At 42.0% G+C, this 22627-nt stretch overlaps 2 protein-coding genes across 3 annotated transcripts in view; both read left to right on the forward strand.

The window, feature by feature from the left end:
* Window positions 1–11875, forward strand: part of LOC111922321 (large neutral amino acids transporter small subunit 2-like) — a 47529-nt gene extending 35654 nt beyond the window's left edge. The window contains exons 7-11 of one of the 2 annotated variants that reach the window (XM_086870665.1): window positions 92–195; window positions 2858–2954; window positions 6941–7090; window positions 9944–10139; window positions 11385–11875. In XM_086870665.1, the coding sequence (XP_086726791.1) occupies window positions 92–195; window positions 2858–2954; window positions 6941–7090; window positions 9944–10139; window positions 11385–11512 (675 nt within the window). In that variant the 3' untranslated portion in view covers window positions 11513–11875. The remainder of the gene's footprint in view (window positions 1–91; window positions 196–2857; window positions 2955–6940; window positions 7091–9943; window positions 10140–11384) is intronic. The other variant, XM_086870666.1, reaches the window with a different exon arrangement.
* A 54-nt stretch (window positions 11876–11929) lies between these two features.
* The window catches only part of ACIN1 (apoptotic chromatin condensation inducer 1), a 35556-nt gene continuing 24858 nt past the window's right edge, over window positions 11930–22627 (forward strand). Inside the window, exons 1-6 of the mRNA XM_086870664.1 lie at window positions 11930–12866; window positions 14564–14629; window positions 16410–16506; window positions 18992–19065; window positions 20503–21120; window positions 22549–22589. Of these exons, the coding sequence (XP_086726790.1) occupies window positions 12729–12866; window positions 14564–14629; window positions 16410–16506; window positions 18992–19065; window positions 20503–21120; window positions 22549–22589 (1034 nt within the window). The 5' untranslated portion in view covers window positions 11930–12728. The remainder of the gene's footprint in view (window positions 12867–14563; window positions 14630–16409; window positions 16507–18991; window positions 19066–20502; window positions 21121–22548; window positions 22590–22627) is intronic.

Raw genomic sequence — 22627 nt, forward strand, 5'->3', positions numbered from 1 at the left:
GGTTAAAAACCGGGGATTTGGGTAAAAACTCCCGGAATTTCTCGTTCCCGCCGGGAATTCCGGGATTTTTCCCCGTTTTTCCCCTCTCCAGACGTTCGGGGAGAAGGTTCTGGGCCCCATGGCCTGGGTGATGCCGTTCGCCGTCGCCCTCTCCACCTTCGGCGGCGTCAACGGTTCCCTCTTCACCTGCTCCAGGTAAAACCCAAAAATCCCCAAAATTCCCCAAAATTCCCCAAAAATCCCCAAAATTCCCCAAAATCCCCAAAATCCCCAATTTTTTCCCCATTTTTTTCTGATTTTTCCCCAATTTTTTCCATTTTTTCCCAATTTTTTACCATTTTTTCCCATTTTTTCCGATTTTTTCCCCATTTTTTCCCCATTTTTTTCCCATTTTTCCCCATTTTTTCCCATTTTTTCCAATTTTTCCCCGATTTTTTCCCATTTTTTTCTGATTTTTCCCCATTTTTTCCCCAATTTTTTTTCCCATTTTTTACCCATTTTTTACCCATTTTTTCTCATTTTTTCCCTATTTTTTCTGATTTTTCCCCAATTTTTCCCCATTTTTTCCCCAATTTTTCCCAATTTTTTCTGATTTTTCCCCATTTTTCTCCCCATTTTTTTCTGATTTTTTCCCATTTTTTTCCCATTTTTTTCCCAATTTTCCCCATTTTTCCCCCTAATTTTTTTCCTATTTTTATTCCATTTTTTCCCCCATTTTCCCCCATTTTTTCCCCAGTTTTTTTCCCGTTTTTTTTCCCAATTTTTTCCCATTTTTCCCAATTTTTTGTCGTTTTTATTCCAATTTTTTCCCCTCCCCCACCCCCTCTTCACCTGCTCCAGGTAAAACCCAAAATCCCCAAAATTCCCCAAAATCCCCAAATTTTTCACATTTTTTTCCCGATTTTTTATGATTTTTTCTTATTTTTTCCCCAATTTTTCCCCAGTTTTTTCCCATTTTTTCCGATTTTTTCCCATTTTTTCCCCATTTTTTCCCCATTTCCCCAAAATCCCCCATATCCCCCCAAAAATCCCAAAATTTCCCAATTTTCCCCCCAAAATCCCAAAATCTTTCAATTTTACCCTAAAATTCCCCAATTTTACCCCAAAATTCCCACCAAAATCCCAAAAATCTCCCCCAAAACCCCAAAATTCACCAATTTTACCCCAAAATTCCCCTCAAAATTCCCCCAAAATCCCAAAAATCCCAAAATTCCCCAATTTTACCCCAAATTTCCCCCAAAATTCCCAATTTTACCCCAAAATTCCCCCTAAAATCCCAATTTTCCCCAAAAACCCCAAAATCCCCCAATTTCACCCCAAAATCCCCCAATTTCACCCCAAAATCCCCCAATTTTACCCCAAAATCCCCCAATTTTCCCCCAAAATTCCCCAATTTTCCCCCAAAATCCCCCAATTTTACCCCAAAATTCGCCAATTTTATCAAAAAGCCCCAAAATTCCCCAATTCTCCCCTAAAAATTCCCCAAAATTCCCCCCAAAATCCCAATTTTACCCCAAAAAACCCCAAAATCCCCCAATTTTACCCCAAAATTCCCCAATTTTACCCCAAAATCCCCCAATTTTACCCCAAAAACCCCAAAATCCCCCAATTTCACCCCAAAATCCCCAATTTTACCCCAAAAATTCCCTATTTTACCCCAAAATCCCCAAAACCCCAAAATTCCCAATTTTACTCCAAAATTACCTCAAAAATCCCAATTTTTCCCCAAAAAACCCCAAAATCCCCCAATTTTACCCCAAAAATTCCCAATTTTACCCCAAAATTCCCCCAGAATTCCCCAAAATTCCTGAAAAATTCCCAATTTTCCCCAAAAACCCCAAAATCCCCCAATTTCACCCCAAAATCCCCAATTTTACCCCAAAAATTCCCTATTTTACCCCAAAATCCCCAAAACCCCAAAATTCCAAATTTTACTCCAAAATTACCTCAAAAATCCCAATTTTTCCCCAAAAAACCCCAAAATCCCCCAATTTTACCCCAAAAATTCCCAATTTTACCCCAAAATTCCCCCAGAATTCCCCAAAATTCCTGAAAAATTCCCAATTTTACCCCAAAAACCCCAAAATTCCCAATTTTACCCCAAAATTCCTGAAAAATCCCAATTTTCCCCCCCAAAAACCCGAAAATTCCCAATTTTCCCCCAAAATTCCCAATTTTACCCCAAAATTCCCCCTAAAATCCCAATTTTCCCCAAAAAACCCCAAAATCCCCCAATTTCACCCCAAAATCCCCCAATTTTCCCCCAAAATTCCCCAATTTTCCCCCAAAATCCCCCAATTTTACCCCAAAAATCCCCAATTTTACCCCAAAATCCCCCAATTTTTCCCCAAAATTCCCCCTAAAATCCCAATTTTTCCCCCAAAAACCCCAAAATCCCCCAATTTCACCCCAAAATTCCCCAAATTTTTCCCCAAAATTCCCCCTAAAATTCCCAATTTTTCCCCAAAATTTCTTCAAAAATCCCAATTTTACCCCAAAAACCCCCAATTTTACCCCAAAATCCCCCAATTTTCCCCCAAAATCCCCCAATTTTTCCCCAAAATTCCCCCTAAAATCCAAATTTTTCCCCAAAAACCCCAAAATCCCCCAATTTCACCCCAAAATTCCCCAAATTTTTCCCCAAAATTCCCCCTAAAATCCGAATTTTTCCCCAAAAACCCCAAAATCCCCCAATTTCACCCCAAATTTCCCCGTTTCCCCCCCTCACTTTCCCGCCCTTCCCTTTTCTTTTTCCCACGACGTCACCCGATGACGTCACCGCGGCGATGACGTCACCCGGCCACGCCCCCCGGCGATGACGTCACCCGGCCACGCCCCCCGGCGATGACGTCACCAGGCTGTTCTACGCCGGCGCCAGGGAGGGGCAGCTGCCGGCGCTGCTGGCCATGATCCACCTGCGGCGCCGCACGCCCGTCCCCGCCCTGCTGCTGACGGTGGGGCCGAAACGGGGTGAAAAAACGGGATTTTGGGAAAAAAGGGGAAAAAAAAATGGGGAAAATCGGTGAAAATTTGGGGAAAAACGGTGAAAAAATGGGGAAAATAGAGCGAAAAATGGGGAAAATAGAGCGAAAAATGGGTTAAGAAAGGGTTAAAAATGGGGAGGAAAGGGTTAAAAATGAAGAAAAATGGGGATTTGAGGTGAAAAACGGGATTTTGGGAAAAAAATGGGATTTGGGAAAAAATTTGGGGAAAAACGGTGAAAAAATGGGGAAAATTGGAGGAAAAATGGGGAAAATAGAGCGAAAAATGGGGAAAAAATGGGATAAAAGGGGTTAAAAATGGGGAGGAAAGGGTTAAAAATGGGGGTTTGGGGTGAGAAACGGGGATTTGGGGTGAAAAACCGGGATTTTGGGACAAAAAAATGGGATTTGGGGAAAAAAAAATGGGGAAAATCGGTGAAAAAATGGGGAAAATAGAGCGAAAAATGGGAGAGTTATGGCGAAAAATGGGAGAGAAAGGGGTTAGGAAAGGGTTAAAAATGGGGAGGAAAGGGTTAAAAATGGAAATTTGGGGGAAAACCCGGGATTTTGGGAAAAAGGGGGAAAAATGGGGAAAAACGGTGAAAAAATGGGGAAAATAGAGCGAAAAATGGGGAAAAACGGGGTTAAGAAAGGGTTAAAAATGGGGAGGAAAGGGTTAAAAATGGGGAGGAAAGGGTTAAAAATGGGGAGGAAAGGGTTAAAAATGGGGGTTTGGGGTGAGAAACGGGGATTTTGGGAAAAATGGAGAAAATTTGGGGAAAATCGGTGAAAAAATGGGGAAAATAGAGCGAAAAATGGGGAAAAATGGGGTTAAAATCGGGGAGGAAAGGGTTAAAAATGGGGGTTTGGGGTGAGAAACGGGGATTTTGGGACAAAAAAATGGGATTTTGGGAAAAAAAATGGGGAAAAACGGTGAAAATTTGGGGAAAATCGGATAAAAAATGGGGGAGAAATGGGGAAAAATGGGTTAAAAATGGGGGTTTGGGGTGAGAAACGGGGATTTTGGGAAAAAAGGGGATTTGGGGAAAAAAGGGTGAAAATTTGGGGAAAAACGGCGGAAATTTGGGGAAAAACGGCGGAAAAATGGGGAAAATTGAGCCAAAAATGGGGAAAAACGGGGTTAGGAAAGGGTTAAAAATGGGGATTTTGGGGTGAAAAACGGGGATTTTGGGACGAAAATTGGGATTTGGGGAAAAAACGGTGAAAATTTGGGGAAAATCGGTGAAAAAATGGGGAAAATCGAGCGAAAAATGGGGGGAAAAGAAAGGGTTAAAAATGGCGGGAGAAAGGGCGGTGACGTCACTGGGCCACGCCCCCCCAGCCGGTCACGTGACGATGACGTCACCCTCCTCCCCGGGCTGATCCACCTGCGGCGCCGCACGCCCGTCCCCGCCCTGCTGCTGACGGTGGGAGAGGGGGTTTGGGGTGAAAAAACGGGATTTTGGGAAAAAGGGGAAAAAAAATGGGGAAAAACGGTGAAAAAATGGGGGAGAAATGGGGTTAAAAACGGGGAGGAAAGGGTTAAAAATGAGAAAGAAAGGGTTAAAAATGGGGAGGAAAGGGTTAAAAATGGGGAGGAAAGGGTTAAAAATGGGGATTTGGGGTGAAAAACGGGATTTTGGGAAAAAAAATGGGATTTGGGAAAAAATTTGGGGAAAAACGGTGAAAAAATGGGGAAAATTGGAGGAAAAATGGGGAAAATAGAGCGAAAAATGGGGAAAAATGGGGTTAAAATCGGGGAGGAAAGGGTTAAAAATGCGGGTTTGGGGTGAAAAACCGGGATTTTGGGACAAAAAAATGGGATTTTGGGAAAAATTTGGGGAAAAACGGTGAAAAAATGGGGAAAATCGGAGGAAAAATGGGGAAAATAGAGCGAAAAATGGGGAAAAAATGGGATAAAAGGGGTTAAAAATGGGGAGGAAAGGGTTAAAAATGGGGGTTTGGGGTGAAAAACGGGGATTTGGGGTGAAAAACGGGGATTTTGGGACAAAAAAATGGGATTTGGGGAAAAAAAAATGGGGAAAAACGGTGAAAAAATGGGGAAAATAGAGCAAAAAATGGGAGAGTTATGGCAAAAAATGGGAGAGAAAGGGGTTAGGAAAGGGTTAAAAATGGGGAGGAAAGGGTTAAAAATGGGGGTTTGGGGGGAAAAACCGGGATTTTGGGAAAAAAGGGGAAAAAGTGGGGAAAAACGGTGAAAAAATGGGGAAAATAGAGCAAAAAATGGGAGAGTTATGGCGAAAAATGGGGAAAAATGGGGTTAAAATCGGGGAGGAAAGGGTTAAAAATGGGGGTTTGGGGTGAAAAACCGGGATTTTGGGAAAAAGGGGGAAAAAAATGGGGAAAACCGGTGAAAATTTGGGGAAAATCGGCGAAAAAATGGGGAAAATCGAGCGAAAAAAGGGTTAAGAAAGGGTTAAAAATGGGGAGGAAAGGGTTAAAAATGGGGGTTTGGGGTGAAAAATGGGGATTTTGGGAAAAAATGGGATTTGGGGAAAAAACGGAAAAAATGGTGAAAAAATGGGGAAAATCGGTGGAAAAATGGGGAAAATAGAGCAAAAAATGGGGAAAAATGGGGAAAATGGGGAGGAAAGGGTTAAAAATGGGGATTTGAGGTGAAAAACCAGGATTTTGGGAAAAAGGGGAAAAAATGGGGAAAAACGGTGAAAATTTGGGGAAAATAGAGCGAAAAATGGGGAAAAATGGGGTTAAAAACGGGGAAGAAAGGGTTAAAAATGGGGGTTTGGGGTGAGAAACGGGGATTTTGGGAAAAAATGGGATTTGGGGAAAAAACGGTGAAAATTTGGGGAAAAACGGCGGAAATTTGGGGAAAAACGGTGGAAAAATGGGGAAAATTGAGCGAAAAATGGGGAAAAAGGGGTTAGGAAAGGGTTAAAAATGGGGATTTTGGGAGAAAAATTGGGATTTGGGGAAAAAACGGTGAAAATTTGGGGAAAATCGGTGAAAAAATGGGGAAAATCGAGCGAAAAATGGGGGGAAAGAAAGGGTTAAAAATGAGTTTAAAAAGGGGAATTTTGGGGTTAAATTTGGGAATTTTGGGGTGAAAAGGGAGAAATTGGGAGAAAAATGGAATTGGGGAAAATGGGAAAAATGGGAAAATAATGGGGAAAAAATGGGGAAAAAATTGGGGAAAAAATGGGGAAAAAATGGGGAAAAAATGGGAAAAATTTGGGGAAAAAATTGGAAAAAAATGGGAAAAATGGGAAAAAAATGGGGAAAATAGGGAAAAATGGGGAAAAAATGGGGAAAAATGGGGGAAAAATGGGAAAAATGGGGAAAAATGGGGGAAAAATGGGGAGAAATGGGAAGAAAGTGGTGAAAAAATGGGGAAAAAAGAAGAGAAAATGGGAAAAATGGGGAAAAATTGGGAAAAAAATGGGAAAAATGGGGAAAAATGGGGAAAAAATTGGGAAAAATGGGAAAAGTGGGGGAAAAATGGGGAAAAATGAGGAAAAATGGGGAAAAATGGGGAAAAAAGTGGGAAAAATGAGGAAAAAATGAGGAAAAATGGGGAAAAAAGTGGGAAAAATGAGGAAAAAATGAGGAAAAATGGGGAAAAAAGTGGGAAAAATAGGGAAAAAAAGGGAAAAATGGGGAGAAATGGGAAAAAATAGGGAAAAATGGGAAAAAATGGGAAAATTTGGAAAAAATGGGGAAAAATGGGAAAAAAATGGGAAAAATGGGGAGAAAAGTGGGGAAAAATGGGGAAAAATTGGGAAAAAAAGGGAAAAAACCCCGAAACGTGAAGAATCCCAAAAATCCGTGAAAAACCCCAAAAAAACCCCGCGAAAATCATACAAAAAATGGGGGGAAAAAAGAAAAAAACCCCAATTTTGGGCTTTGTTAGGGCGGGGGAGGGGCGTTTCCGGAAGTGGGCGTGGCCTGAGCGGAGGCCCCGCCCCCCCGGGTGTCCGCAGTGCGCGTCCACGCTGCTGATGCTGGTGACGGGCGATATTTACACGCTGATTAATTACGTGGGCTTCGTTAATTACACGTGGTACGGCGTCACCGTGGCCGGGCTGCTGGTGCTGCGGCGGCGGGAGCCGGAGCTGCCCCGCCCCATCAAGGTGAGACACGCCCACTTCCGGGCATAAACCACGCCCACTTCCGGTCACAAACCACACCCACTTCCGGTCATAAGCCACGCCCACTTCCGGGAAAGAAACCACACCCGCTTCCGGGGAGAAACGCCCACTTCCGGTCATAAACCACACCCACTTTCGGTGGAAAGCCACGCCCATTTCCGGACTGAACAGGCCCATTTCCGGTCTTAAACCACACCCACTTCCGGGGAGAAACGCCCACTTCCGGTCATAAACCACAACCACTTCCGGTGGGAAGCCACGCCCACTTCCGGTCATAAACCACACCCACTTCCGATGGGAAGCCACGCCCATTTCCTGTCTTAAACCACGCCCACTTCCGGGGAAAAACCCACTCACATCCGTTGGGAAGCCACGCCCACTCACGGTTTAAACGAACCCATTTCTGGTCATAAACCACGCCCACTTCCGGTCATAAAACACGCCCACTTCTTCTCTAAGCGCAGTTGCTTCCGGACATAAGCCACGCCCACTTCCGGTCACAAACCACGGCCATTTCCAGACCAAATGGACCCACTTTCGGTCATAAACCACGCCCACTTCTGGGCCAAACACGCCCACTTTCGGTCTTAAACCACGCCCATTTCCGGTCACAAACCACGCCCACTTCTGGTCTAAGCGCAGCCGTTTCCGGCCATAGACCACGCCCACTTCCGGTCATAAACCACGCCCACTTCTGGTCTAAGCGCAGCTGCTTCCGGCCGTAGACCACGCCCACTCCCGGTCATAAACCACGCCCACTTCCGGTCATAAACCACACCCACTTCTGGTCTAAGCGCAGCCGCTTCCGGCCATAGACCACGCCCACTCCCGGTCATAAACCACGCCCACTTCTGGGCCAAACACGCCCACTTTTGGTCTTAAGCCACGCTCACTTTTGGTGTAAATGGGTCCAACCCTGGTCATAAACCACGCCCACTTCCGGTCTTAAACCACGCCCACTTCCGGTCTAAAGGTGCTTATTTGTGGTCATGAACTCCGCCCACTTCCGGACATAAACCCCGCCCACTTCCGTGTGTAAACCACGCCCACTTCGGGTCGAAACGCATTTATTTCTGGTCATAAGCCACGCCCACTTCCGGTCATAACCCCCGCCCACTTCCGGTCACAAACCCCGCCCCCTTGTGGATTCCCATGCTCCAAAAACTTCAATTTTTGACCTCAAAACCTCAAGTTTTCACCTAAAAATCCCAAATTTTCACCCAAAAACCCCAAATTTTTCATGAATCGCCCCAAACTCATCCTAAAATCTAAATTTTTGAGCAAAAAACCCCAAATTTTGGTAAAAAACCCCAATTTTTTACTAAAAAATCACATTTTTTGCCTTAAAAATCGCATTTTTTTCCCTAAAAATCCCAATTTTTGCCCCAAAACCTCGGGATTTCCACCCAAAATTTGGGGAATTTTTTGAATTTTATCTTTTGGGAAAAAAACCCAAATTTTTCTGCAAAAAATCCCGAATTTTTGGGGTAAAAATCCTCAATTTTGGGTCTCCTGTAGGTGGCGCCTCCTTGTGGATTCCCACGCTCCAAAAACCTCAATTTTTGACCTAAAAACCTCAAATTTTCACCTAAAAATCCCTAATTTTTTGCAAAACTCTCCAGATCCCACCTAAAATCCCAATTTTTGGAGAAAAATCCCCACTTTTTTGGCAAAAAAATGGAATTTTTGGGGTAAAAATCGACAATTTTTGGTCTTCTGTCAGTGGTGCCTCCACACTCCAAAAACCTCAATTTTTGACCTAAAACCCCCAAATTTTCACCCAAAACCCCCAAATTTTTCAGGAATTGCCCCAAACTCATCCCAAAATCCCAATTTTTGGGGAAAAATCCCCAATTTTTTACTAAAAAATGTCATTTTTTGCCTTAAAAATCGCATTTTTCGCCTTAAAAATCCCATTTTTTGCCTTAAAAATGTCATTTTTTTCCCTAAAAATCCCAATTTTTGCCCCAAAACCTCGGGATTTTCACCCAAAATTTCAGGAATTTTTGGGAATTTTGTCTTTTGAGAAAAACCTCAATTTTTCCCAGAAAACCCTGAATTTTTGGGGTAAAAATCCTCAGTTTTGGGTCTCATGCAAGTGGCGTCTCCACGCTTAAAAAAACCTCAATTTTTGACCTAAAAACCTCAAATTTTCACCTAAAAACCCCAAATTTTCACCCAAAAACCCCAAATTTTTTATAAATCGCCCCAAACTCATCCCAAAATCCAAATTTTTGGGGAATAATCCCCAAATTTTGGTAAAAAACCCCAATTTTTTACTTAAAAAATATCAATTTTTGCCCTAAAAATCGCATTTTTTGCCTTAAAAACCCCAATTTTTTTCCTAAAAATCCCAATTTTTGCCCCAAAACCTCGGGATTTCCACCCAAAATTTGGGGAATTTTTTCAATTTTATTTTTTAGGAAAAAAACCCCAATTTTTCACAAAAAACCTTGAATTTTGGGCTAAAAATTGATGATTTTGGGGCTCATGCAGTTGGCGCCCCCTTGTGGATTCCCACGCTCCAAAAACCTCAATTTTTGACCTAAAAACTCCAAATTTTCACCCAAAATTCCCAAATTCTTTCCTAAACTCCTCAAACTCATCCCAAAATCCAAATTTTTGGGGAAAAATCCCAAATTTTTACTTAAAAGTCACATTTTTTGCCTTAAAATTGTCATTTATTTCCCCTAAAAATGGCAATTTTTGCCTTAAAAACCCCAATTTTTTTCCTAAAAATCCCAATTTTTGCCCCAAAACCTCGGGATTTCCACCCAAAACTTGGGAATTTTGGGGAAATTTTGGGGAATTTTGGGGAATTCCGTGTTTCCCCAGGTGCCCCTGGTGCTGCCGGCGCTGTTCCTGCTCTTCTGGGCGGGGCTCCTGCTCTTCTCCCTGTGGGCGGAGCCTGTGGTGTGCGGGGTGGGCGTGGCCATCACCGCCACCGGGGCGCCCGTCTATTGGCTGTGCCTGCGGAGGGGGCGGGGCCAGCGCGGGACACGCCCCCTGCAGGGGATGAGGAGGAGGATGGGTGAGGAGGGGGAGGGGTTAAAGAATGGGGGAGGGGTCGGGGGGAATTTGGGGAATTTTGGGGAAATTTGGGGATTTTGGGGAAAATTTGGGAATTTTGGGGATTCTTGGGAATTCTGGGGAAAATTTGGGAATTTTGGGGATTTTTGGGAATTTTTGGGGAAATTTGGGATTTTTGGGGATTTTCGGGAAAATTTGGGATTTTGGGGGGAAATTTTGGGATTTTGGGGATTTTTGGGAATTCTGGGGAAAATTTCGGAATTTTTTGGGGAAATTTGGGAAATTTTGGGGGAAAATTTGGGAATTTTGGGGTAAAAATTGAGAAATTTTGGGGATTTTGGGGGGAAATTTGGGATTTTTGGGGATTTTTGGGATTTTTGGGGAAAATTTGGGGATTTTTGGGGAAAAATTCAGAAATTTTGGGGATTTTTGGGAATTTTTGGGGGAAAATTTGGGAATTTTGGGGATTTTGGGGGAAATTTGGGGATTTTTGGGAATTTTGGGGATTTTGGGGAATTTTTGGAGTACAATTTGTGATTTTTGGGGGAAATTTGGGGATTTTGGGAAATTTTGGAGGAAATTTGGGAAGTTTTAGGGGAAAAATTGAGAAATTTGGGGGTTTTTGGGAGAAATTTGGGATTTTTGGGGGAAATGTGGGATTTTTGGGAAAATTCGGGAATTTTGGGGGAAATTTGGGAATTTTGGGGGGAAATTTTGGGAATTTTGGGGGAATTTGGAAAAAAATTGGGGGATTTTGGGGAATTTGGGATAATTTTGGGTTTATTTTGGGGTAATTTCAGGATTATTTTGGGGTAAATTTTGGGGTAAATTCGGGATCATTTGGGGTTTATTTTGGGATAATTTCGGGATAATTTTGGGGTAAATTTTGGATAATTTGGGGTTTATTTTGGGATAATTTTGGGGTTTTTTTGGGATAAATTCGGGATAATTTTGGGGTAAATTCGCGATAATTTTGGGTTTATTTTGGGTTAAATTTTGGGGTAAATTCGGGATCATTTGGGGTTTATTTTGGGATAATTTTGAGATAATTTTGGGGTAAATTCGGGATAATTTGGGGTTTATTTTGGGTTAAATTTTGGGGTAAATTCGGGATCATTTGGGGTTCATTTTGGGATAATTTTGAGATAATTTTGGGGTAAATTCAGGATAATTTGGGGTTTATTTTGGGATAATTTTGGGGTAAATTCGGGATAATTTGGGTGGTTTTTTTCCCCTCCCCCCGCAGCCTCCTGGAGCCGTTTCTGGCAGCGCCTGCTGCTCGTGGTGTACCCGGGTGGGGGAGGGGCCCCTCAGAGCCCCTCCCCCACCCCCGAACCCCCCCTCAAACCCCCCGAGCCCCTCCCCCAACCCTAAACCCCGCCCCCACCCGAAAAAACCCCGCCCAAAAAGGGGCGGGGCATCGGAAACACCGCCTTAATGGTTTTATGACGTCACAGGGGCAGAGCCGGCTCCGCCCCTTTTCCCCCTTAAGGAAAAAGGGGGCGCGGCCTCGGTGTGGGCGGGGCTTGCTGTCAATCAAACCCCGCTGGCCAATGAAAAAATTAAAAATAAAATAATAAAAAAAAAAATAAATGAAGCGTAAATTACAAATAAAAAATAAAATAAAAATTTTAATTTAAAAGAATGAACAGGAGCTAAATAAAAAATTAAATATAAAAAGTGTAAATAAAAAAAATTATAAATAAAAATGAAGAGAAATAAACGAGATAAAATTTTTCACGTGGCTTTTCCTTTTTTATTTCATTTTCAAACGTTTCGTTTTAATTTTTCCCGAAATCCCGAAGATTCTCCCTCTAATTTTCCGAGGTTTTGACGGAAAATCGCGAATTTTTTCCACCGAAAATCGCGAATTATTTATTTTTTCACGAAAAACTCCGATTTTTAACCCAAAACCGCGATTTTTTGGGGCTGTTTTCCCCGAAAACCGCCACTTTTCCCACAGAAAATCGCGATTTTTTCCCCACAGAAAACCAATTTTTTTCCCTTAAAAATCGCGATTTTTTCACTAAAAACCGCCAAATTTTCACTTTAAACTCCGATTTTTAACCCAAAACCGCGATTTTTTGGGCTGTTTTTCCTGAAAAACGCGACTTTCCCCACTGAAAATCCCGATTTTTTCCCCACAGAAAATCCCCATTTTCCCAACGAAAACCACCAATTTTTCCCCCCAAAACCTCGATTTTTCCCCAAAACCCGCGATTTTCCCCCAAAAAAACCTCACTTTTTCCCTTTCCCCCACAAACCCTCCCACTTTTACCTCAAGAACCGCGAGTTTTTAGCCCGAAATCCCCCAAATTTTCACTTTTTCCCCTCATTTTACCGGAGTTTTACCGGAAACCTCCGAACTCTCCACAGAAATTCCCGCCTTTGCCGCCCCCCCCACTCCGGAAACACCCGAAGAGCGCCGGAAACACCCGAAGAGCGCCAGAACCTCGCGAACGCCGCCGGAAACACCCGAAGAGCACCGGTAACAACCGAACGTTGCCGGAAATACCCGAAGCTCCCTTGCGGAAGTTGCCGAAGAGCCGGAAGCGTCCGAAAGGCGCAGCGCAAGCGGCGCCACACCAAGATGGCGGACGGGGAGGAGGTGACTCTGGACGGGCGGCCGCTCCATCTGCTGCGCGTCGCCGACCTCAAAGCGGCCCTGGAGCAGCGAGGCCTCGCCAAGAGCGGCCAGAAGAGCGCCCTGATCAAGCGGCTGCGAGGGGTGAGAGGAAGAAGGGGGGGAACGGGGTAGAAATGGCGGCGGCGCTGAGGGGGAGGCCGCCGTGAGGGGAAGGGAGGATGGAAAGGAGGGGTGGGGGGGGGCGGGAAAATGGCGGCGCATGCGCGGGATGGGTGAGGGGGGTTCTCCCCCTCAGGGTTTTCCCGCCAACGCGTGAGGGGGGGGAAAAAGGCGGGAAGGTAAACAGAGACCCCCCGACCCCCCCCTCCCCCCAGAAATCGAGCTGAGGTTTGGGGTGAAAAAAGGAGATTTTGGGTCGGTGGTGAAGGGAGGTTTGAGGTGAGAGGGGAGGGTTTGGAGCGGAGGGGGCTGTTGGGGTTAAAAGAAAAGGTTTTGTGCGGGGATTTGGGGTAAAAGTGGCGGTTTGGGAGGTTGAGGTAAAGCTTGAGGCGGTTCGGGTTTAAAAGTGCGGGTTTTGGGGTTTTTGTGAGGGGATTTGAGGTGAAAATCCCAGTTTTTGTGAGTTCGGGGGAAAGTGTGGCGCGATTTGGGTTTAAAGGTCCGGGATTGAGGTTTTTGTGAGGGGATTTGGGGTAAAAGTTGCAGTTTTTGTGAGTTTGAAGGGGATTCTGAGGTGATTTGGGTTTAAAACTCCGGTTTTGAGGTTTTTGTGAGGGGATTTGGGGTAAAAGTCGCTTTTTTGTGAGTTTGAAGGGGATTCTGAGGTGATTTGGGTTAAAAACTCCGGTTTTGAGGTTTTTGTGAGGGAATTTGAGGTAAAAGTTGCTGTTTTTGTGAGTTTGAAGGGGATTCTGAGGTGATTTGGGTTTAAAACTCCGGTTTTGAGGTTTTTGTGAGGGGATTTGAGGTAAAAGTTGCAGTTTTTGTGAGTTTGAAGGGAATCCTGAGGGGATTTGGGTTTAAAACTCCGGTTTTGAGGTTTTTGTGAGGGGATTTGAGGTAAAAGTCGCTGTTTTTGTGAGTTTGAAGGGGATTCTGAGGTGATTTGGGTTAAAAACTCCGGTTTTGAGGTTTTTGTGAGGGGTTTTGGGGTGAAAATCCCGATTTTTGTGAGTTTGAGGAGAAATCGGAGGGGATTTGAGGTAAAATCCGCGGGTTTTGTGACTTTGAAGGAAACTGAGGGGATTTGGGTTTAAAATCCCGATTTTGAGGAGTTTTTGAGGAGATTTGGGGTAAAAATCCGGGTTTTGATGACTTTGAGTAGAAATCAGAGGAAATTTGAGGCGAAAGTCGCGGTTTTGAAGTTTTTTTGAGGGGATTTGGGGTAAAAGTCTCGGTTTTTGTGACTTTCTAGGAAATTCTGAGGGGATTTGGGTTTAAAACTCCACTTTTGAGATTTTTGTGAGGTAATTTGGGGTAAAAATCGCGGTTTTGACCAATTCCGGTGAAATAAATTTTAAAATTCGAGTTTTAAATCCCAACTTTGTGAGTTTTTTGATGGTATTTGGGGCGAAAAAATTGGATTTTTGGGGCGAAAAAAATTGGATTTTTGGGGCGAAAAAATTGGATTTTTAGGGCGAAAAAATTGGATTTTTGGGGTGAAAAAATTTGTTTTTTGGGGCTTTTTTTGAGGGGTTTTGGGTCGGGAATTTTGGATTTTGGGGTGAATTCCGGGGATTTTGGGGCTGGAAATTGAGGGAAAAAGGAATCGATGGGATTTGGGATTGGAGATTTTTTGGTTTTTGACTGAAATTTGTGTGATTTGCCCCAAAATTCAGGCGCTGATGTTGGAGAACCTCCAGAAGCACTCGAGCCCCCACCCGACCTTTCAGCCCAATTCCCAGGTGAGAATTGCCCAAAATCGCCCGAATTTCACCCAAAACTCACCCATTTCACAAAAACCTTCATGGAATTGATCAAAATCCCCTCAAATCGCCTCAAAAAATCCCCAAAAATTCAAAATTCTCCCCAAAATTTCACCCAAATTCACACGAAATCTTCATGGAATTGACCAAAATCCCCTCGAATCGCCCCAAAAAATCCCCAAAATTCCAAAAAAATCACGAATTTTTCGGGAAAAATCCCAGGAATTTGGGAATTTGGGATTTTTGGGATCTGGGGGTGGAAAAGCTTCACCCAGAGCCCCCAAAATCCCTGAAAAATTCCCAAAAATCAGCAAGAAATGGGAAAAAAATGGGGAAAAAATTCCCAAAAATCAGCAAAAAATGGGAAAAAAAATGGGAAAAATAATTTCCAAAAATCTCCAAAAAAATGGAAAAAAATGGGAAAAAAAATTCACAAAAATCAGCAAAAAATGGGGAAAAATTCCCAAAAATCACCAAAAAAAGGGAAGAAAATGGGAAAAAAAATGGGGAAAAAATGGGAAAAAAAAGGGAAAAAAATTCCCAAAAATGATCAAAAAATGGGAAAAAATGGGAAAAAAAATTTGGAAAAATCAGCAAAAAATGGGAAAAATGTGGGAAAAAAATCCCCAAAAAAAAGGGAAAAAAATGGGAATAATAATTCCCAAAAAAGACCAAAAAAAAGGGGGAAAAAATCCCAAAAATCACCAAAAATAAGGGAAAAATGTGGGGAAAAGAATTCCCAAAAATCACCAAAAAATGGGAAAAAAAATGGGAAAAAAAAGGAAAAAATTCCCAAAAATCAAAAAAAAGGGAAAAAAAATGGGAAAAATGAATCCCAAAAAAAACCAAAAAGTGGGGAAAAATTTTTCCAAAAATCACCAAAAAATGGGAAAAATGTGGGGAAAATAATTCTCAAAAATCACCAAAAAAAGGGAAAAAAAAAGGGAAAAAATTCCCAAAAATCAGCAAAAAATGGGAAAAAAATGGGAAAAAATTCCCAAAAATTCGGAAACAATCCCAGATTTTTGGGAATTCCCAATTTTTGGGATCTGGGGGTGGAACAGCTTCAATTAATCCCTAAAAACCTTTAAAAAATCTCCAAAAAATCATAAAAAATCACAAAAAAATAGGAAAAAAATGGGGAAAAAAATGGAAAAAAAATGGGGAAAAAATTCCCAAAAATCCCAAAATGATCCCAAATTTTTGGGAATTCCCAATTTTTGGGATCTGGGGGTGGAACAGCTTCAATTAATCCCTAAAAAATCCCTAAAAAATCCCTAAAAAATCATCAAAAATCACCAAAAAAATCAGAAAAAAAATGGGAAAAAAATCGAAAAAAATGGGAAAAAATTCCCAAAAATTCGGAAACAGCCCCAGATTTTTGGGAATTCCCAATTTTTGGGATTTTGGGGTGGAACAGCTTCAAATAATCCCTAAAAACCTTTAAAAAATCTCTAAAAAATCATAAAAAATCACAAAAAAATGGGAAAAAAATGAAAAAAAATGGGGAAAAAATTCCCAAAAATCCCAAAATGATCCCAAATTTTTGGGAATTCCCAATTTTTGGGATTTGGGGGTGGAGCAGCTTCATTTAATCCCAAAAAACCTTTAAAAAATCCCTAAAAAATCATAAAAAATCACAAAAAAATCACAAAAAAATGGGAAAAAAATCGAAAAAAATGGGAAAAAAATGGGAAAAATTTCCCAAAATCCTGGATTGGATCCCAAATTTTTTGGGAATTGCTGGATTTTTTGGCAGATGGGCGAGGCCATGGGGCAGAACAGCATCATCAAGCAGTACCTGGAGAAGCAGCAGGAGCTGCTGCAGCAGGGCCGGGACCCTCCGGAGCCTCGAGGTGAGAAAAGCCCCAAAATTCCCAAAAATTCCCGGAAAAAACACGGAAAAAATTCCCAAAAATTCACAAAAATTCCCAAAAAAAACCCGGAAAAAATTCACAAAAATTCACAAAAATTCCCCAAAAAATTCCCAAAAATTCCCCAAAAAACCCCGGAAAAAATTCCCAAAAATTCCCAAAAAATTCCCCCCAAAAAACCCGGAAAAAATTCCCAAAAGTTCCCAAAAAAACCCGGGAAAAAATTCCCAAAATTTCCAAAAAAATTCCCCAAAAAAACCCGGAAAAAATTCCCAACAATTCCCCAAAATTCCCCAAAAAACCTGGAAAAAATTCCCAAAAATTCCCAAAAAATTCCCAAAAAAACATGGAAAAAATTCCCCAAAAAAACCCGGAAAAAAATCCCCAAAATTCCCCAAAAATCCCCCAAAAATCCCTGAAAAATTCCCTAAAAAAATCCCCCTAAAATTCCAAAAAAAACCCGGAAAAAATTCCCCAAAATTCCCCAAAAAACCCGGAAAAAATTCCCAAAAAATCCCCCCAAAAATTCCAAAAAATTCCAAAAAATTCCCCAAAAAAACCCCGGAAAAAAATCCCCAGAATTCCCCAAAATTCCCAAAAAAACCCCGGAAAAAATTCCCCAAAATTCCCCAAAAATTCCCAAAAATTCCCCCCAAAAAACCCGGAAAAAATTCCCAAAAATTCCCAAAAAAACTCAGAAAAAATTCCCAAAAATTCCCAAAAATCCCCCCAAAAAAACCCGGAAAAAATTCCCCAAAAATTCCCAAAAAATCCTTGAAAAATTCCCTAAAAAATCCCCCAAAAATCCCAAAAAAGGTCCCAAAAATTCCCAAAAAAACGCGGAAAAAATTCCCAAAAATTTACAAAAAAAACCTGGAAAAAATTCCCAAGAATTCCCAAAAAACCCCAGAAAAAATTCCCATAAATTTCTCAAAAATCCCCAAAAAATCCCTGAAAAATTCCGTAAAAAATCCCAAAAAAGTCCCCAAAAATCCCAGAAAATTCCCAAAAAATCCCCCAAAAATCCCCCAAAAAACCTGGAAAAAATTCCCAAAAATTCCCCAAAAATCCCTGAAAAATTCCCTAAAGATCCCTGAAAAATCCCGTAAAAAATCCCAAAAAATCCCCAAAAATTCCCAAAAACCCCCCGAAAAAATTCCTGAAAAATTCCCAAAAAGTCACTGAAAGATCCCCCAAAAATTCTGGGAAAATTCCTGAAAAATTTCCCAAAAAAGCCCCAAAAAATCCCTGAAGAATTCCCAAAAAAACCCCCAAAAATTCCCCCAAAAAAACCCCCCTAAAAATTCCCCAAAAAATTCCCCAAAAAATTCCCAAAAAAATCCCAAAAAAATCCCAAAAAATTCCCAAAAAAATCCCCCCAAAATTCCCAAAAAATCCAAAAAAATCCCAAAAACTTCCCCAAAAATCCTTAAAAAATTCCCAAAAAATCCCCCAAAAAATCTCAAAAAAAATCCCCCCAAAATTCCCAAAAATTCCCAAAAATTCCCAAAAAATCAAAAAAAAATCCCAAAAAATCCAAAAAAAATCCCCAAAAAATTCTCCAAAATTTCCCAAATTCCCCCCAAAAAATTCCCCCCAAAAATTCCCAAAAAATCCAAAAAAAATCCCTAAAATTTCCCAAAAGCCCCCCAAAAATCCCCAAAAATTTCCAAAAAAATCTCTAAAAAATCCCAAAAAAATCTCAAAAAAATCCCAAAAAATCCCCCCAAAAATTCCCAAAAAAAATCCCAAAAATTCCCCAAAAAATTCCTAAAAAATTTCCCGAAAAATCTCCAAAAAAATCCCAAAAAAATCTCCCCAAAATCACCTAAAAATCCCCCCAAAAAATTCACAAAAATCCAAAAAAAATCCCCAAAAAATTCCCAGAAAATTCCCAAAAAATTCCCAAAAAATTCCCAAAAATTCCCCAAAAAATCCCCCAAAAATTCCCAAAAATTCCCCAAAAAATCCCCAAAAAATTCCCAAAAATTCCCAAAAATTCCCCAAAAAATCCCCAAAAAATTCACAGAAATTCCCAAAAATTCCCCAAAAAATTCCCAAAAAATTCCCAAAAAATTCCCAAAAATTCCCCAAAAATTCCCCAAAAAATTCCCGAAAAATTCACAAAAATTCCCCAAAAATTCCCCAAAAAATTCCCAAAAATTCCCAAAAATTCCCTAAAAAATCCCCAAAAAATTCCCAGAAATTCCCAAAAATTCCCCAAAAAATTCCCAAAAAATTCCCAAAAAATTCCCAAAAATTCCCCAAAAATTCCCCAAAAAATCCCCAAAAAATCCCCAAAAATTCAAAAAAAATTCCTAAAAAAATTCCAAAAAAATTCCCAAAAAATCCCAAAAATTCTCAAAAATATTTCACAGAAAATCCCCAAAAATTCCATTAAAAATCCCCAAAAATCCCAAGAAATCCCCAAAATTCCCCTAAAATTCCCATTTTTTTTCCTTGGCAGCGTCGGAGCCGGGGGAGGAGGAGGAGGAGGAGGAAGAGGAGGAAGGAGCCGGGAGGAAGGAGCGGAGGAGGATGGTGAGAAAAATCCGGAATTCTGGGGGAAATTCGGGAATTCTGGGGAAAATTCTGGAATTTTGGGGAAAATTTGGGAATTTTGGGGGAAATTTGGGGAATTTTGGGAAAATTCTGGAATTTTTGGGGGAAATTCTGGAATTTTTAGGGAAAATTTGGGAATTTTTTGGGGAAATTTGGGGAATTTTAGGGAAAATTCTGGAATTTTTGGGGGAAATTTGGGAATTTTGGGGGAAATTTTGAGATTTTTTTCCTTTTTTGGGCCAAATTTCCCCATTTTTGGGTCAAAATTCTCCATTTTGGATCAAATTTCCTCAATTTTGGGTTAAAAATCTCCATTTTTGGGCCAATTTTTTTCGATTTTGGGTCCAAATTCTCCAGTTTTGGGCCAAATTTCTCCATTTTTAGTTCAAATTTGTCAGTTTTGGGTCAAGTTTCCCCATTTTTGGGCCAAATTTTCCCATTTTGGGCCAAATTTCCCCATTTTTGGGTCAAATTCTCCATTTTTGGCTCAAATTTCCCCATATTTGGGTCAAATTTCCCCATTTTGGATCAAATTCTCCATTTTTGGCTCAAAATTCTCCATTTTTGGGCCAAATTTCTTCATTTTTGGTCAAATTTTTCCATTTTTGGGCCAAATTTCCCCATTTTGGGCCAAATTTCCCCATTTTTGGCTCAAATTTCCCCATTTTTGGGTCAAATTTTCCATTTTTGGGCAAAACTTCCTCGATTTTGGTTCAAAATTCTCAATTTTGGGTCAAAAATCCCCAATTTTGGGTCAAAAGTCTCCATTTTTGGGATTGAATTTGCCAATTTTGGGTCAAATTTCCTCAATTTTGGGTCAAATTTCCCCATTTTTAAATCAAATTTCCTCAATTTTGGGTCAAATTTCTCCGTTTTTAGATCAAATCTTGTCAATTTTGGGTCAAAATTCCTCAATTTGGATCAAATTTCAATTTTGGGCCCAAATTCCTCAATTTTGGGTCAAATTTTCCCTTTTTCATTTCAAAATCCTCCTTTTTTATTCCAGTTTTTCCCGATTTTGGGGTAAATTTCTTCAATTTTGGGTCCAAATTCGCATTTTTGGCTGAAATTCTCCATTTTTGGTTCAAGGTTCTCCATTTTTAGATGAAATTTTCTCAGTTTTTGGGTCAAAATTCCCATTTTGGGTCAAATTTCCTGAATTTTGGGTTAAAAATCTCCATTTTTGGGTCAAATTTTTTCGATTTTGGGTTAAAATTCCCATTTTTGGGTCAAATTTGTCACTTTTGGGTCAAATTTCTCCATTTTTGGTCAAATTTCTCCATTTTTAGTTCAAATTTCTCCATTTTGGGTCAAATTTCTCCATTTTTGGGTCAAATTTCCCCATTTTTGGTTCAATCTCCCTCCTTTCCCGCCATTTTCTCATTTCCCGCCATTTTCTTGGTCTTTTCCCGCCAGACCCGCTCGGCCCCGCCCCCCGGCCCCGCCCCCGAGCCTGGCCCCGCCCCCCGGCGCCGCCGCCCCGCCCCCCAGGGGGGCGTGGCCGGGGAGGAAGAGGAGGAGGAGGAGGAAGAGGAAGACGAGGAGGAAGAGGAGGAGGAGGAAGAGGAAGAAGCCCCCAAACCCCCGCCGGAAAAACCGGAAGTCCCCTCCCCCAAACCGGAAGTCGCCTCGCCTAAACCGGAAGTCGCATCGGCAGAACCGGAAGTGACATCACCAACCCCGGAAGCGCCGCCGGAAGTCAATATGTCCGAACAGGAAGAGGCGGAGCCCAAACCGGAAGTGACGCCGGAAGCGGAACCGGCCAAACCGGAAGTGGAGGAATCCGGCCGGGGGAGCCCCTCCCCTCCCCCCCTGCAAGGGGCGGGGCTTCCGGAGAAAGGGGAGGGGCTTCCGGAAAAGGGGGAGGGGCTTGAGGAGGAGGAGGAGGAGGCGGAGGAAGGGGAGCCCCTCCCCCCTCTGCTCAGCGCCGAGGCCCCGCCCCCTCCCCGCCCCTCCCCCCCCTGCTCTTCCTCCTCCTCCTCTTCCTGCCCCTCCCCCCACCCCGGGCCGGCCTCACCTGCGGGGGGAGCTCAGGTGAGCGGGAAAAGGGGCGGGGCTTAAAAAGGGGGAGGGGCTTGGAGGGGGGAAAGGGGCGGGGCTTAAAAGGGGGAGGGGCCCGGGGGGGGATTTTTCCCGGAAAAAATCCCCAAATTTGTCCCCAAAATTCCTCAAATTCTCCCCAAAAGTTCCGGAAGTTTCCGGGGAATTTCCCAGAATTCCCAAAATTCCCCAAATTTCCCCCAAAATTCTCAAAATTTCCCCCAAAATTTCGTTAAAATCCCCCCAAAAATTCTGGAATTGCCCCAAAATCCCCGAAGTTTTCCCAGAATTACCCGAAATGTCCCAAAAATTCCAAAATTTCCCCAAAAGTCCCCCAAAAATTCCCCAAAAATTGCAAAATTTCCCCCCAAATCCCCAAAAACCTCTAAAGTTCCCCTCAAAATTCCTCAAAAATCCCCAAAATTTCCCCAAAAATTCCTTCAAAGTTCCCCAAAAAATTCCAAAAAAAGTCCCCCAAAATTCCCCCAAAATTCTCCAAAAAATCCCAAAAATTCCCCAAAAAATCCCCAAAAATTCCGAAAAAAATCCCCCAAAATTCCCCAAAAATTCCCCAAAAATTCCCCCAAAATACCTTAAAAATTCCGTAAAAATCCCCAAAATTCCCCAAAAAATTCCAAAAAAATTCCAAAAAAAATCCCAAAAATTCAAAAAAAAATCCCCAAATTTCCCCCCAAAATTTCCCAAAATTCCCCCAAAATTCTCCAAAAATTTCCCAAAAAATTCCCAACAATCCCCCCAAAATTCCTCCCAAAAATCCTAAAAATCCCCCAAAAAATCCCAAAAAATTCCCAAGAATTCCCCAAAAATTCCCCAAAAAATTCCCAAAAAATTCCGCAAAAAATTCCCCCAAAAAATCCCCAAAATTCCCCCCAAAATTCCCAAAAAAATCCTTAAAATTCCCCCAAATATCCCCAAAAATTCTCCGAAAAATTCCCAAAAAATTCCCCCAAAATTTCCAAAAAATTCCCAAAAATCCCCAAAAATTTCCCAAGAATTCAAAAAAAAATCCCAAAAATTCCCCCAAAATTTCCCAAAAATTCCGCATAAAATTCCCCCAAAATTCCAAAAATTCTCCCAAAAAATTCCCAAAAATTCCCCAAAAAATCCCCCAAAATTCCCAAAAAATTCCCAAAAATTCCCCAAATGTTCCGAAAAAATTCCCCCAAAAATCCCCAAAAATTCCCCAAAAAATTCCCAAAAAATCCCCCAAAATTCCAAAAAATTTCCCCAAATTTCCCCTCAAAATTTTCCCTCCCTCCCCCTCTAATCCTCACCTGGAGGGGGCGGGGCCTGGAGGGGGCGGGGCCTGGAGGGGGCGGGGCCTGGAGGGGGCGGGGTTTGAAGGGGGCGTGGCCAATCCCCTCCCCCCCCCCCATGACCGGTTTTTGGTTCATTCCGCAGGAGGGGGAGGGGCAGCGCCGGGGACCCCCCGAGGAGCCCAGGTGAGCGGGGGAGGGGCCAGGATGGAAAAAAAATGGCG

This window comes from Cyanistes caeruleus, chromosome 33 (assembly GCF_971803275.1).
Source record: "Cyanistes caeruleus chromosome 33, bCyaCae1.hap1.1, whole genome shotgun sequence".
NCBI classification, from domain to species: Eukaryota; Metazoa; Chordata; class Aves; order Passeriformes; family Paridae; genus Cyanistes; species Cyanistes caeruleus.